This window comes from Schistocerca cancellata, chromosome 12, assembly GCF_023864275.1.
Source record: "Schistocerca cancellata isolate TAMUIC-IGC-003103 chromosome 12, iqSchCanc2.1, whole genome shotgun sequence".
NCBI lineage: Eukaryota > Metazoa > Arthropoda > Insecta > Orthoptera > Acrididae > Schistocerca > Schistocerca cancellata.
In genome coordinates this window covers 8,601,989-8,617,037 of record NC_064637.1, presented here as the reverse complement: position 1 = coordinate 8,617,037, position 15,049 = coordinate 8,601,989, and the positions used below count along the sequence as shown (strand labels likewise).

Below are 15,049 nucleotides of genomic sequence, written 5' to 3'. Positions count from 1 at the left end.
ATTGCGAGGATTCGGCTGTGCCACACGACACGGTTCAGTCGTATTCAAACAGTGTCCTCAGTTATTTTGTAATTCGTTTGTACAAAGGAATAACGGGAAAAATGTTTGTGGGCTAGTATGACAGCTTCTTGTTATTAAGTTTGCTTGAATGAGACCACCAAATTTAAAATGCAATAATATTAGATTATACATACAAGGGAGCAAAGAGTCACTTTCTGACAATGTGTTGTCCAGTAAACAGTCCCCACTATTCACCTGCTATGACAGCCAGACCATAACTCATTTTTTTTTAAATAATTGTATTGACTTAACACAAAAGGAAACACTAGGCATATTGTGATCAAGAAACATTGAAATCTTACTCGAAACATTGCCACCAATCTTGACGATAAGGTGCCACGTGCGGTTACTGTTCGTAGTATCTGAGAAACAAACGTATGTGAAGCACACACACAACTGCAGAACTTGTTTGCAATTCCTGACAATAGTTGCAGCATCCTCTCTGACGATTTTCTCGTTGTGCTCCGTTTGAGACAGGACAGAAGTGTACCTATGTTCTAGTGTGGTTCACAAGAGTACCCTGAAGACAGCTGCTCTTCGATTTTATTCGTACTTGTAGCCTAAGTCAATGCCCGGACATTGGTTTCCTGAAGCAAAAATATACAATTATTTTAAAAAACTCAAAAAATATTTTTAAGATTAGCTGATACGGGAGCACTACTAAGTAAATAAAATTTGTGGCTTATCGGCATAATTGTCGGTAGGTGGCTGCGTAATATAGGTCTCGTGAACACCGTGTCACCTATTCAAAACTCGTAGTAGTAAGGGGAAACAAAAACTCGTCGAGCGAGATAGATCTGCAGGAAGCGGGCAGTGCGAAACCTTATAGAGATGAGCCCGAGGATAACTCTGCATTCGGTTGGCTGTCGACTGAGCTCTCTGTGATGACACTCGGCACGGTGCGTGAGGCGAGGTCCACGGTACCTGGGCTTCCTGCTGCCCTCAGATAAACACCTCTGTCAGCAGATCGTCCGTGCCGTGTGTCGGGGTTGCCCTCGCTGCACTACCTGGGCCAGCTCGTCTGTCTCCATCGCGACGTCTGTCGGTGGGGATCCTAAACTGCCAATTGCAAATGTTAGGTGACAGATATTGAATCGTGTATTTTTTAAAAATAAAAATAACATATTTCTGTTTTTAATTACTGTGAACACGAAAATAGCAGTATTCACAATAAATTAAAAATTATCGCAAAAACACGAAAGTCGTGTAGAAAATAATATTCTTTTTAATGTCTACAAATAGAACAGTATTATTGAAGTATAATTTTTTTCTCATTTAACAATAAGGCATTTCACATGTCTGTTGAATTTTAATTTATTTTCATGCAGTTAGTAACTGAAAATAGATTATTTTTTACTAAAAATTATTATTATATATTTGTTAATTAGTATGGAATTTTTAAAAAAAGTAAAAATAAATGTTGTTACTCGTGAGTTCTGAACCGAGGACTAGACATTTGCAAGACTTTTATGCTAAGCACTTGTCTACCAACACAACAATTTTGTTGACGACAGTGGAAAGTCCTTGAGAGAGAGAGAGAGAGAGAGAGAGAGAGAGAGAGAGAGAGAGAGAGAGAGTGTGTGTGTGTGTGTCTATATAATACCAATGTTTTGTGCTTAACAGTGCTCTGAAATCATCATCATTTTTTTAAAATTTTTAAAATTTTTTTTTTAAATGATTGTGTCGTGCTACTTTAGGAAACTGATGTCCGGGAATTGACCTTCAAATCATACAAGTACCTAGCAAGTGGACGAGACCGAGCAGCCCGTGAGGTCCCCAAGTATCAGGCTACAAATCAAAAGGTTTGGTATTTTACATGTCTGTGACCTCTTGCAGTGAGTTGTTAATACGAAAAATGCCAAGTAGCACTGTGGTTTGAAATCCACATTAAAGTGTAGGTCCGCATGTTTCGCCATGTAAGTCCATTCAAAGGTCTGAGGGAGGCAACTTGTAATTAACTTAACTGTGTAGAGCTCTATTATAGTCTGCTTGCCAATGGCTTCCCCATTTTCCTGTTTTGTGTCTCAATATTTCTTTCGCAGATGTAAATACAACACTCTGTTTGGGACTGCAGTTTATGTTGCCAGGTAATAGTATTATTTCCAAGAGCTAAGTGTTCACTACACAAAATCAGGCTGCTTCTACAGTTTCATAAAAAGTTTAAAAAACTAGTCATTGGGAGTTTTTGAAGCTTGCTACTTCAAGTCCGTATTTGGTTAACAATAAGGTTCTTTTTTCACAGCCGTGCGAAAACTGAAGTCTCTTATTTTTTATTGCCCGTACATGTTTAAATATTGATGTACTGTCTCAATGGTTTCTCTTATAGCGACAGTGGCTAAGTGGTGTTCCCCCCCCCCCCCCCCCCACCCCCTCTAACCCCTTCCCTCCCTTTCACCACAACACACCTGCTACTTTAGTAAAAGAAACTGTCACTTGAAACTACAAATTATTGTAAATCAAAAAACGGAAAATCTAGGATGGAATGTAATAGTATTATGAAACAAATAGTTGCTACTCACCATATAGCGGAGATTAAAGGCGCAGATTGTAGTAGAGCAATTTCATAACTTTTCTAAGTTTTCAAAGTGGAGAACTAGAAGCCATATTTTTTCTCAGATTGGGTTCTCAAACAGTGCGATGCCAAGAGCTGCAGATGGTAAAGACGAGGAAGAATCATATCTGTCAAATAATTTTTCAAATTATTCCAAAAAGTGAAGTGTACCAAAATTAAGTTTACTGATATTCCATTTTTCAGAATATTGCCTGTTCCAGTTGTGGTCACTTATTTCAAAGAAATATCACACTGTGTAGTTAGATGGAGCTTTAGAACTAGGGGAGAATCGTGGCACAGTAATTAGCAGTGTCTAACACAAATTTCATGTGTTTGGCTGTATGACAGAAAACATGTTATAAAAACTTTGGGACTGCACAATAAAGGATTTAGAAGTATGCTATTGTATTACTTTGGAATTGAAAGACTTGATTGTTGTAACTGTGGGGATAAAAGACTAGATGCAATAAAAATCGTTTTTGAAGGTATGTTTATAGATATATATTTATCACGTGGATAAGTTCAAATACTTCTACTAGTAGAGAGCATTTATTTCAGTTGATAAGTCATACAGGGTGATTTGTCCAGATGACAGTCTTGCACTATTGACATTTATGGCTCACACAGCATAATTAGAGAGACTCATTTGATTATTGAAATACACAATAATTTTATTTGTATAATGTAGTTGCAATATAAGCAATTTCAGTATGCAAATCCTGTTTTGTGGGTTATAGATATATTAGAAGCTATTCCAAAGGAATATATTTTTATTGTTGTAGCATATATGCTTTATTATCTGACTGGTAAGCATGTAAAGAAAACAGTGACCTCAGTTTTAAGTATAATTAGTTTTTAGTGGAGCCTGTTTTCTGATATGAACTGTTTTTAATATCTTCACTATCGTCACGAAAACTGGATCTCATCCTTTATACAAAGCTGTGATTTTTCAACGCCTGAGTATAACTCTTTAGTACAAATGTCAATGTAAATGACCAGCATTGATCTCAGCCGTGGAGCTGAAGAAATCTGCAGGTATTACAGTTCATATCTGCATACTCCAGTGATATAACAGTAGCAAATACCTTATATAATAAAGCTTTATTGTTTTATACATTTTTGTTGACAGTATGTAATCACTAAAATGAGAGTAATATTTGCGCAACTTTGTAATGATTCAGTGCTATGTGCAATAATCACACAGCTATGAGGCTAATAAAATTAGTAATAGCTTGTACAAAGGAAAGTACCTGCTTCGGACAATGACAAAGATCTGTTGCCTGTAAGTGAAATCTTAAAATTTTTTAATTAATTACTAGGTAATATTGTAGTCCGTAAGCTGGTTTAATTGACCTCATTTAGCTCAGAATCGACACTCGCTCACTAAGTGCAGTTGTATTTTTAACTCTATTCTTGTACTATGTAAGTACTGCGCACTTAGCTGTGCAGTGTGTTTATCTTTTTAGTGATATATCTACATAAGTAATCACCTTAGTTGAAGTATTCTGCACCAATAATATTTTCAGTACATTTTTTTTAACAAGGCTTGCTGCAGTATTACAGGCTTGTGAATTGTTGACACATTTCAGTAAGACTGCACTTTAAATTTTAGGGTTCTAGTTGCAGGAAAGCCCCACATTAAAATGGTTGCTCAAGTTCTTATAGTACTCCAGGCGACTCATGAAAGAGTCCCTTATTAATGTAGTGCATCCATTATACCTACAGGTAATGATCAACTGAAATTCTAAACAAATGTATTACAGTAATTTATTTACATAGTTTTATGTACATTGGGGAGCCCATATACCTCATATGTTATAATATATGGCTATAAAACAAAGAAATTGTTTGCCATTTGTCATTTTTGACAAATTTTTATTTTTTAATGTAATAAAGACTCTTATTGTTACTCTACCTTTTTGTTACAAATCCTCTTTATCATATAGACATAAGTAACAAAATATTACGACATATCTTGATTTGAAAACATTTTATTTGAATTACGGCTAGTCTGTTCATCATTTAAACTGTAGAACATGCAAATAAACATGACAGTTTTTTGCAGTATTTGCCCCAGAGCATGCTCCGGTTCTAAAACTGTTACAGGACCAACTGTCACATAACAAATTCATAAATGTTAAGAAAGTTATTGGCCATTTTTTTTAACTATCCTCGGAAGTACGCACTGTCATATTTTTAGATTACATACATTTTGACTCAAATGTTATAATTCCACAAGGTAGTATACAAATTACTGATGGTTCAGCCATCACTTCTTTTATACCTGCCTGTCTGGCATACTGTTCTTCCTCTATTGCGGGCGAGAGTCTGCTGTCGTATCGGAAATGTGCAGCAACTCGGGTGAAGGTGGAATCGGTAATCGTACAGCTGAAAAAAAGGTGACGTGCCGTAACGGTTGGTCATTGCCCACTAGTAAAGAAACACGTGATGCATAAGTAATAATTTACCTTACAGCTGAAACAAAGAAAAAATTATGTTTGCAATGGTGGGAAAATATCTTCTCTGCACCTTCAGCACAATTAGGAATGATAATACAAAATGGATAAATTGCTAATCACCATATAGACCTACTTATAAAACAATACGCCAGTTCCCTACATTTAGGATAGGGCTTCAAATGGAAAAAAACAATGACACAACAATGTGTTGAAGATTCCCAGTCTGTACCTTGATGCTAATGCCTCGGATAGGAATCCGGATGTTCTTTTTCCTCAAGATACTGTAGGCGAGATTCTACCGTGGTTGAACAATGAAACTGTAAAATAAAAGTTCTCTCAAAAGGACCACACAGACTTCAACTGAAAGCATTCTTTGGGTTTTTACCTGTATTTGCAGCAATCTGGTAATGAATTCATAGGTTATCTTTTCTCAGTGGGTAGAACTGGACATAATATTTTCCAATTTTTCACAGTACTGTTAGCAAAAAGTTTGTGTTCATATTGACAACTCTTCAATTTGAGAATTAATCAGGGGAAAGGAAGAAAGTAGGTATGTATGTATGTGACTGCTGCAGTACAAACATTTTTAACAGACTTATCAGAAACTGTCAGCAGTATCACTCTTCAGGCTGCACTATGTGTACTGGTGAAATTCTTTTGCCTTTCCACAGTTGATGTAGATGTCAGTTGTATATACTGAGAATACTGATGAATTACGAGTTAAATATCACACGTATGACAGACATCAGGACCTGATACTTACACTGATGAGCCAAAACATTGTATCTGCCTAATAACTTGTTTGTTTATCTTTAGAACGATTTTGCATATCATGGATGTGACAGTTTGTTATTAGGCGTGGGTGGAGGTATGTAGTATTGGATGTCTATGCGCAGGTCATGTATTCCGTGTAAATAACAGGCCGCTGATTTGCGCATGCGGTGATGGCCCCCGATAGTGACCCAGATTTTGTTCCATAGAATTTACATCAGGCAAATTTGGTCAGTGTGAGTTCTCTATAATGCTCCTCAAACCACAGTAGCACGAGTCTGCCTCCAAGACACGGACAACTGTACTGATCAAAGATGATCACCACCGGGGAAGACATCAAGCACGAAGTGATGCAGGTGTCTCACAGCTATCGACGTGTCTTCGATTGCTGCGACACGTCCCGTGCAAGCACAGGAAAATGCCTCCCACGGCATAATGCTGCTGCCACCAGCCTGCATCCCTGGTGCGCCGCACATTTTGAGCTGTTAGTCTCCTCAATGACGGCATTTGTGGAGACTACCATTGACCTAGTGAAGCAAAAATTAGATTCATCCAAATAGCCGACACGTTTCTGTTAATCGACGACTGAACATGACAGTCCCTTGCTCACTGCAATTGTAACTGACCGTGTCGTCGGATCCACATGTGAACATGTAGATGTGGCCTGCTGCGGAGCTCCGTGTTCAACAATGTACTCTGAAACACTCTTGTGTGTACCAGCATTGTGCTCTTTTGGCTGAGATGCCGTATATCATCCTCTATCTTACTTTACAGAGCAGACATGCCTCACAATCCCACATTCTGTAAAGAGTCGTGGACATTCAACCATTTTGTGTCGAGTGATAGTTTCACTGTTCTTGTACCTCTTTCTGGTAGATGCTTACGACAGTAGCACATAAACATTTGACCAGCTTTGCCATTTTTGAGATACTCGTTCACAGGCTCTGCATAATAATAATAATCTGCCCTTTGTCAAAGTCACTTATCTCAATGGATTTTCTCGTTTGCAGCCCCTTACATACTTCTGTTACCGTGTTACATGCCCGAAACACCACCAGGTGACATCCAACACAGCGGTGAGCTGTGGTCTAATGTATTGGCGGATCAGTGTATATAACACCAATATTAAAGCCTGTAATAAATTTTTAAATTAACATAAAAATGTGAATTTATCCTGTCGTATCATGTACTTAACTGTTCAAGAAAGACTGACATGGCATTGGATTTAATTACTGAAAGTATTTATTTCTAGATTTTTGAGTGACATAGGAATATTCCCTTTTTTTTTTTGGAACATCTCTTGTGTGGTGGTTTTTTTGCTCTACCATGTGTTTGAAAATACATGTAACTAATGGATTTCAATAAACACCTGCCGGCCGGGGTGGCCGAGCGGTTCTAGGCGCTATAGTCTGGAACCGCACGACTGCTACGGTTGCAGGTTCGAATCCTGCCTCGGGCATGGATGTGTGTGATGTCCATAGGTTAGTTAGGTTTAAGTAGTTCTAAGTTCTAGGGGACTGATGACCTCCGAAGTTGAGTCCCATAGTGCTCAGAGCCATTTGAGCCAATAAACACCTAAAAATTAAAGATGGTATTATATATTTCAAAATAAACTTCTGGAGTCTCTCAGACACCATGATAACAGTTATGTTTAAATATTGTCATACAATTTTATAAGGTTAATGGTGCTTTAACTGTTTCACTGTGGTCTTAACTATGAGCCACTAAACTGCAAAGTGGAAACTTCAAAGCATGCATGTACTACAAGCCAAAATCTTCCTTGTGCAAAATTCTGCATTTTTTTATCCTGTACCTGAAATAATGACATCTATTTTAACTCATATAAGAATCAATCACACTTGCACCATCTGATAAATGTCATAAGCATTATTTCAAACAACGGGCAAGGAAAATAAACGTTCAAACAAGAAATAAATACACACCTTTGGCAAAGCAGCAAAAATTGGCAACGAGAGCATCGCAACAATAATCAAAGATAAAAAAAAATAATAATCAGGCATTATTCATATGAAAAAATAGCTCTACGGAAATATCAATGCTCATTGTAAAGCAAAATGCTCACTCTTTGTGTGTTGTTATACATCAGTTCAAACAAAATCCAGTATTTTTTGGACAGTCTCTGCACTCATGCTTTTCCTGTTGGGTGCACTTTTTACATCTCTTCCTCACGATTTGCTTTTTCCCTTCGGTTGGTTTCCACTTTTGCACAAATTTGTTGCAATGATCATGTGAACTGAAAAACAGCAAGCCAATTAAGTGGAGGAATCGTTTTTTAGACCAGGAGATAGTCTTGTGTCTGATCCCGTCTATCAGTCCCAGACATACAAATATATCAAACATCTCATCTATACTTCCATTTCCGCATCATCACATCTCGCAAACAGCAAGCAATTGTGTTTCCTTTACTGAGTTTTGCAGGTCCTACTTCTTCAGGAGTGTTGCTCCTATTTAACCTCAATGTCTCAGAGAAATGTGTTTTCAGGTTCAAGGTATTAACTAACACAATATGATGCCAACATGCAGCTTTCCCCCCAACTAACACAAAAGAAGCTTTTCAGCAAAAGATTTTCCATCCATATCATCAAGGCCCCACGTGCACACAGCACACTTATTCACAGGGTTGTTTGGCATGTACACTGATTGGCCAGAACATTATGACTAGACACTGAATTATATGAATCATAAAAACTGTAAAATATGCGTGAAAGAGTCGAAATATGCAAGATCAAATATTAAAAAACAACATGGTAGTTACTGCTTGCATTACATGTCAAAGTTGAATCTGTGCATATCAATTATGAGAAAGAGCGCCGGCCCCACGAAAAATCGACACATTTAGAACACTGATATCATTTTATGAATAGTATTTGAATTTGGGTGCTATTTTGGCACTTACTGTTTCTGGTAAAAGTTCACCCATCCCATTAATAAAACTATCAGTTTGGCATAAGGGTTCAAAGCCTGAGTTATTGTTTAAAATATTTTCAAACTTTTCTCTAAGTTTTCTTGGGAATACCTCCAACAATCAGGAGTTCACTAGAACAATTTTATTCATTAACTGAATAGATTCATTCAATGCCAAACCTAGAGTTTCAAGGTTTTTAATACTTGCAGGTATATGGGGAAAAATGAGTGCTAATCAAAGCAATGTCTTTTTTTTTTAAACCAGAATCTTTAAAAGCTCCCTTGCAATAGCAAACCGCCAAAGCCTCTGCACTATTGAAGTCGTTTATTACCACTCTAATAGCCTCGTAATGTTCACTGTAAAACAACATAGCTTCGACACGTACCTCAATGAGTTACCGCAGGTTTGGGAGGTAAAGGCAAATTTAGTAGTTTTTCTTTGTAGGTCTTGATGAAAGCAAGAGCCTATAGAAACAACACTTTCTTTGTGGATGAAATCAGTTTATTTAAGTTCACAAATGTGGAACATACTTCTTCAGCAAGGCAATGTACTTCAAGAGCAAAGCACGTCACACGAATCAAATTGGGATAAAATACTCGGAGGGCTTTTCCTGCTTTGATCATATAGGGAGCATCTTCTGAAATAAACACAAGCACTCTTTCATCTGCAGAAGATTCTGGAAACACTAAATAGGAAGAAGAAGGCTCTTCTTTTAAAGCACCAACAATTAAATTTCCAATGTAACGGACAAGTGCCTGTAGTTTAATCAGCTGAAATCCAGGTAATGCTGTCCTCGAGTTCATTGCGTATTTCTTCCAGAACATTTAAGTAAATTGTCGGTACGTATTCATCCACCCAATTTATTTTGATTTAAGCAATATTTGTGCAGGAAGCCTTTGAGGATAGGGTTTGTAAGTTTGTGATGAGAAATATTTTCTTGCAATGAGTGCTTCACATAGATCCACGTTAAACCGACTCTCTCGGTTACCTTTGGACAAATCCCAGCTACTGCAACTTGCCGTTGTCAGAAGTTGTCATCGTGGTCCTTTCTTATGCATTCCTGATTTTTATTTGTTGCAGACGCACACATTATGACAGCGGAGGGTATTAACCACGAGCGCAGCAGCACTGACTCTATCTGCCTCCTCTTCTGTAACGATTTCGCTAGGCAGTGGACTCTCGGTTTGCAATTGCACGCAGTTCTAGGTGCGGTCAATCTGTGACACGTGGAAACTAGATCGAGCTAGAGACTGCCCGTCTAAATTTTTAAAATATTGTAAACATAGAGCGAAAATATGCATCGTAACTAGTTTTCAGTTAAAATATGCGAATGCATATGTAACATGCAAATACATATAATCCGGTCTCCAGATACGACCATCGACCTACTATCAATATAAACCATCCAGGCAATAGCAGAGTCACCTGGTGAGAAATGACTGCTAGGCAGACACACGCACGATGCACGTAGTATCAGTGAGCGTGCTGTCCGAGTGTAGAACAGGGAAGGTGCACGAACAATCTTAATTTGACCGAGGGCACTCCTTCGTAAATAATCCATTTCCACACCTGTTATTCGTCTTTTCAGGACAGCATTTAAAAACTACAGTCGTGACCCATAGCACAGAACAGATACAGCCAGCAAAACTTAACAAAAATAGCTGTACATCGTTAATAATAATTCCATTTCCTCCACAGCTGTCTTTCCACCTTTGGAGAGCCACTTCTACATATAAATTGAACAAGACTGGTGACATACTACAACCTCGTCTCAGCCCTTTTGCGACATTAATAGGTCCTGATAATTTTGACCCTCCGTATCTTATTACCTCCGTACATTTCGGTAACAATCTGTAAAAGAAAGTCATCCGTATCTAAATCTTTCAAAGCTTCCCTGAGTTTTTCTCTAGGAACTGTGTCGTAGGCTTTCCGTACAGGATCTGTCCTGTCTCAACACACTCCGATCTTCTCCAATTAGGGTGTCCAACATTCAGCCTTTTTGTCTAATAAGCGGCTCATCGTGCAGTGCACACTGATGCCTCTGTCTCTTAGATTTCCCTTCTTGAAAATAGAGACTATATGTGATCTTTTCCACTCCCATGGAACTGTAATCCACTGACAGCAGTTGTTGATAAGGCATAATATTCTTTTCCTCAAATGCTGTCCTCCAGCTTTCAATAATTTCACAGAAATATTTCCAGGCCCAGGTGATTGGCCACTCTCCATTTTAGCTAAACTTCCTCTATCGTGATAGTCATATTTTGAACTGCTTGTTCTGTCATATCTTCTTTGCCTCTAGTGTACAGGGTTCCGTCTTCAGTTAAAAGGTCTGTATAATGCTTTTTTCCATTCACTTAAAGGAATTAACTTGTTTACTGCTTTGTTTGCTGGAGTTTTCTTTATACCAGTGATTGTTTTTCACCTATTAAATTTTTTCCATTACTTTTTTAATTTTAATGTCGTTTCGCATAAGATTCGACAATACATACAGTTCGGCGATATTTACGCTGGAAGACAGCTAGTGATTGTCATTTTGTACTGTGTCCCTGGCCATAAAGATAGCTCACTTGTGGAACGGCAATGTATCGTGTCTTTCAGTTGTACTGCAAGAAAGATGTTCTACGTGAAATGTCTTATTCATAATATTCGTAATATCGTCAGAGCAGTGAGACAGAGACTGTCACAGCTCTAATGTACTTGTAAATCAACGTCCTGCAAGTGTTAATGTATGTCGTACATCACAGAGGAGTTTACTAGCATCGAGGACTGTTTAAGCACACTATCACAGATAAACGGAAAGTCATTAGAGGCACCGCATATATTACACGTCCAGTTGAAATCGATGCACGAGTCAATGTTAAGATCCCAAAACTGTAGCTCATAGTATCTGTGTATTCTGTTTTATTTTGTAAATGAATTTGGTTGCTATAGTTTAAATTTAACTGTCGAAATAATAATATATAAAGATTTTCTCGAGCACTCGTGGAAATTGAAGAATCTTAATTATGTGAAACTTTGATATGGTGACAGATAAGTTGGAGATTTAAATACAAGATTGTAGTAGGAAAAAGATAGCGGTTGTCAAAGGAAGTTTGAACCATTTAACATAAATTATTCAGACCGACGTTAAGATTCTTCTGCTCTGGAGTAGTAAAATGTATACTAGACGGTCTGATATAATTAAATTTTCCCCGATACACTCGAGTCTCATCTTTATCTATAATAATGACGGAAGCTGAAGAAAGAGTTAAAATCTGTGCACGGTCGGGACTTGGACTCAAGTTTCCTTGCTTACTTTTCAGATTTCAATTAATTTCTTCAGCTTACGTCATTATCATAGATGAAGATGAGACTCGAATGTCTCGAGGAAAATTTTTATATCAGATCTATAGGTCACCTATGCCCAAGGAACAGGCAGCATTTCCACATTACGTCCCACAGTGGGGTGCTATTCCAATACCGGAGAACCTTGACAATAGTGAGAATCTGAGGAGGAGAAAATCAGCTGAAGATGTGAAGTGCAGTTTGTGTTAGGGAGGGCGTTGGCCCAGAGTAGTCCGTGCAGCTATGTTAGCTGTAATGCTGTGGTGGTCTGATGACCAGCACAGCACACTTGCCGAGTAAGCAAGGAGACTTGGTATCAAGTCCCGGCCGTGGCACGGATTTCAATGAATTTCTTCAGCTTCCATCATTATCGTGTATATTAGTATATTAGAAGATTGAGCTGTGTTTTGTTTGCGAAGAGTCAATACAATATTAGAGCTTTAATTGATTTGGCAATAAAATGAAGTTACGATATCGCCAAATAAAGAAATATTTAATTGTATATCTGGGTCCGTCTCTCTCTCTCACACACACACTGTTGAGAATATATATTATACTTATTAAAGAAGATTTTTTCTCGCTCAGTTTTATAGTCTAAATACTATTTCTATGATGGCCACCCAAAAGTGAATTATGTACATAAAATTAAAAAATGAATTTGTTTTTAGAATAAATAAATACATGAGTAATTTTATGGTCCTCTTCAACAAACCAGACCCCCTCCCCCTTTTCATCACCACAGCCTCAGCTCTCTCGGCATCTGAAGACGCCCAGAGGCTTAAACGGTCTCCCTCCGCAACAAAAGTAGGTCACCTAGGTGTTACAGAACTTAACACAGTTCAACATAAGTCAAGCAATGCAATACAGCAGATTACATTTCTAGAGTCAAACACGATCAGTCCCATTTCGTCAGACATATTCACATCCGTCTCAGAAGATATACTGTCGATGTGTGTCGAGTGGCTCCACGCTGTATAGTCTACTCCGTAAGTGCCAGCAATTCCTTGAACAGAAGTATTTATGCAGGCTACCAGTAACACAATTTAATGGTGAGAGAAGTGTAGTAACTTTCTGGTCATTCATTAATTCTCCACCAAGCGACTACAACACAAATATATGGCTTTACGATACGCTGTCAACAACAGAGAGCAGCAAGATATCACATTTACCAATACACTCTCTTTCCCACCAACACCATGTAGGTCACTGACATCATCATACTTGTGGTAGGTATAGGTAAAAAGAGCACACGGGGCAAGAGAACGCATCAAGTTTTCAGGTCCTCAGTTTTATTCCGAAACCTTGTGGCAGTCGGATGCCTACAGCTGGAGAAAATGCAGTAAGTTACTTTCGTATGTTTTTTATGTAAAATTTGTATAGTTCTGATTGTGTGTTCGGTGAGTGTAAATCTATTTAAACATCATATAAAATCTGTTCCGAAACTAGCTTCTATAAGCTTCCAGTTTCCTCCTCGGCCTCCACAACTTTAGTTGTGTGTTATCTGTAGACTGCCAAATAAGAAAAGCGCAGAATGGGGCGAAAGTAGCCCGTTGAGAAACTATTTCGAACCTTTACTCCAGAACCCGTACTTCGATTTGTGTGGTCCCTTCTAGAGTATTCCGATATTTTTGTTGGTGTTTCTCTACATTAGATGCCTCATTATTCACCTTGGAGAACTTAGATTTATTTTTCTTTTCTGTAGTTTTTCTTTCATCGGGTACTGGTTTTTTCACACATACCTACCACTCATACACCCTTCGAATATAATCACATTTTCTATAGCAGGTCCCCCCCCCTCCCCTCTCTCCAAAAACTGAGCGAAAACATGGACTCGACAGTCATTAAGAGAGGTCGCTCTCCCGTCATTCTCTTGGCATTAATGAAAATGGGTACTCAATATAGCAACTGTCCAAGGCTGCCAGGTTTTCAGAGGTTGCCTCAAGAAAACATCTTACAACAGGCTACAATAGAAAATACCTCGGCTGATTCGTATAAACTTTTCTGATGAAGAAAGAACGAACAATAGTGCGAGATCGCATTTCCTTCAACAGAAGTTTACTTGGCCCTACTCTCAGATCAATACGACATTTAATTTTTGAAATCAGTGGAAAATAGAGTTCCTAGTTTGTTTTTGCATGTATTTATTTGTAATCCTTTTATTTTCTTCAGTTGGGGTAGAAGTGCACACTGCATACTCTTTCCACAGGCCTGCGTACTCATAGCCAACAGCATGAGGTAAGAGTCTGCAAAATTAATTTTTTATAAAAACTTTTGTTACTCCTCTAATGGTGATTGGGTGACAATGAAAGTCCTACACAATGTTACCAAGATGTCAAACTAGGTGTTGCAAGCCGAACTGATATAACATTGCTGCAAGTTTTGTTTAGATATATAGAAAAACAATACAAGGCGTAGATTTTTACCCCAACTTAAGCTACAATTTAAACACTTACTACTCAGCCACTGTTTACAGAAACATATTCTATATACAAACTCACTAACTGCAAATAACTACTTGTTTAATAAACTGAAGACAACTCCACTATATAAACATGAACTCGGTTAGGTGATTTTGTCTACTCACATTAGAGAACTGGGCAGGTAGTGCAAGGGAGATAGATACACTCTACCTGTACACTGAAAAGTGAGCTGTGGTCACAGTGAGGTAAATAGCCTACAGCTGCCATAGAATATCAATTCCCTCTTCTAGCGGTGTACAACAGTATGCAGAGATTTACTTGGATTCTGTCCATACACATTTCTTGTGTTAATGTTGTGAGTAAGTCATGTCTGCATTCTATGTACTGTTAAAGCATTTTGTGATTAAAAAAGTACCCCCAGGCATGTCTGTTTGCATATCTGTGGAGGAGGAACTGCGTGAGGCCGACCCTGCTACCTACCTTTCCTCACACTTTTACGTTTCCCCTCCAGAACACAATTTTGTCAATTAATATGGCC

At 38.1% G+C, this 15,049-nt stretch overlaps 2 protein-coding genes across 3 annotated transcripts in view; one reads left to right on the top strand and one right to left on the bottom strand.

The window, feature by feature from the left end:
- Positions 1-2,429, top strand: part of LOC126109734 (ubiquitin thioesterase OTU1) — a 49,612-nt gene extending 47,183 nt beyond the window's left edge. The window contains exon 3 of the mRNA XM_049914787.1: positions 1,758-2,429. Coding sequence (XP_049770744.1) covers positions 1,758-1,886 — 129 coding nt within the window. The 3' untranslated portion in view covers positions 1,887-2,429. The remainder of the gene's footprint in view (positions 1-1,757) is intronic.
- The window catches only part of LOC126109732 (pre-mRNA-splicing factor 18), a 97,012-nt gene continuing 84,381 nt past the window's right edge, over positions 2,419-15,049 (bottom strand). For both annotated transcript variants that reach the window (XM_049914785.1, XM_049914784.1), the window contains one exon: positions 2,419-4,999. In XM_049914785.1, the coding sequence (XP_049770742.1) occupies positions 4,874-4,999 (126 nt within the window). In that variant the 3' untranslated portion in view covers positions 2,419-4,873. The remainder of the gene's footprint in view (positions 5,000-15,049) is intronic.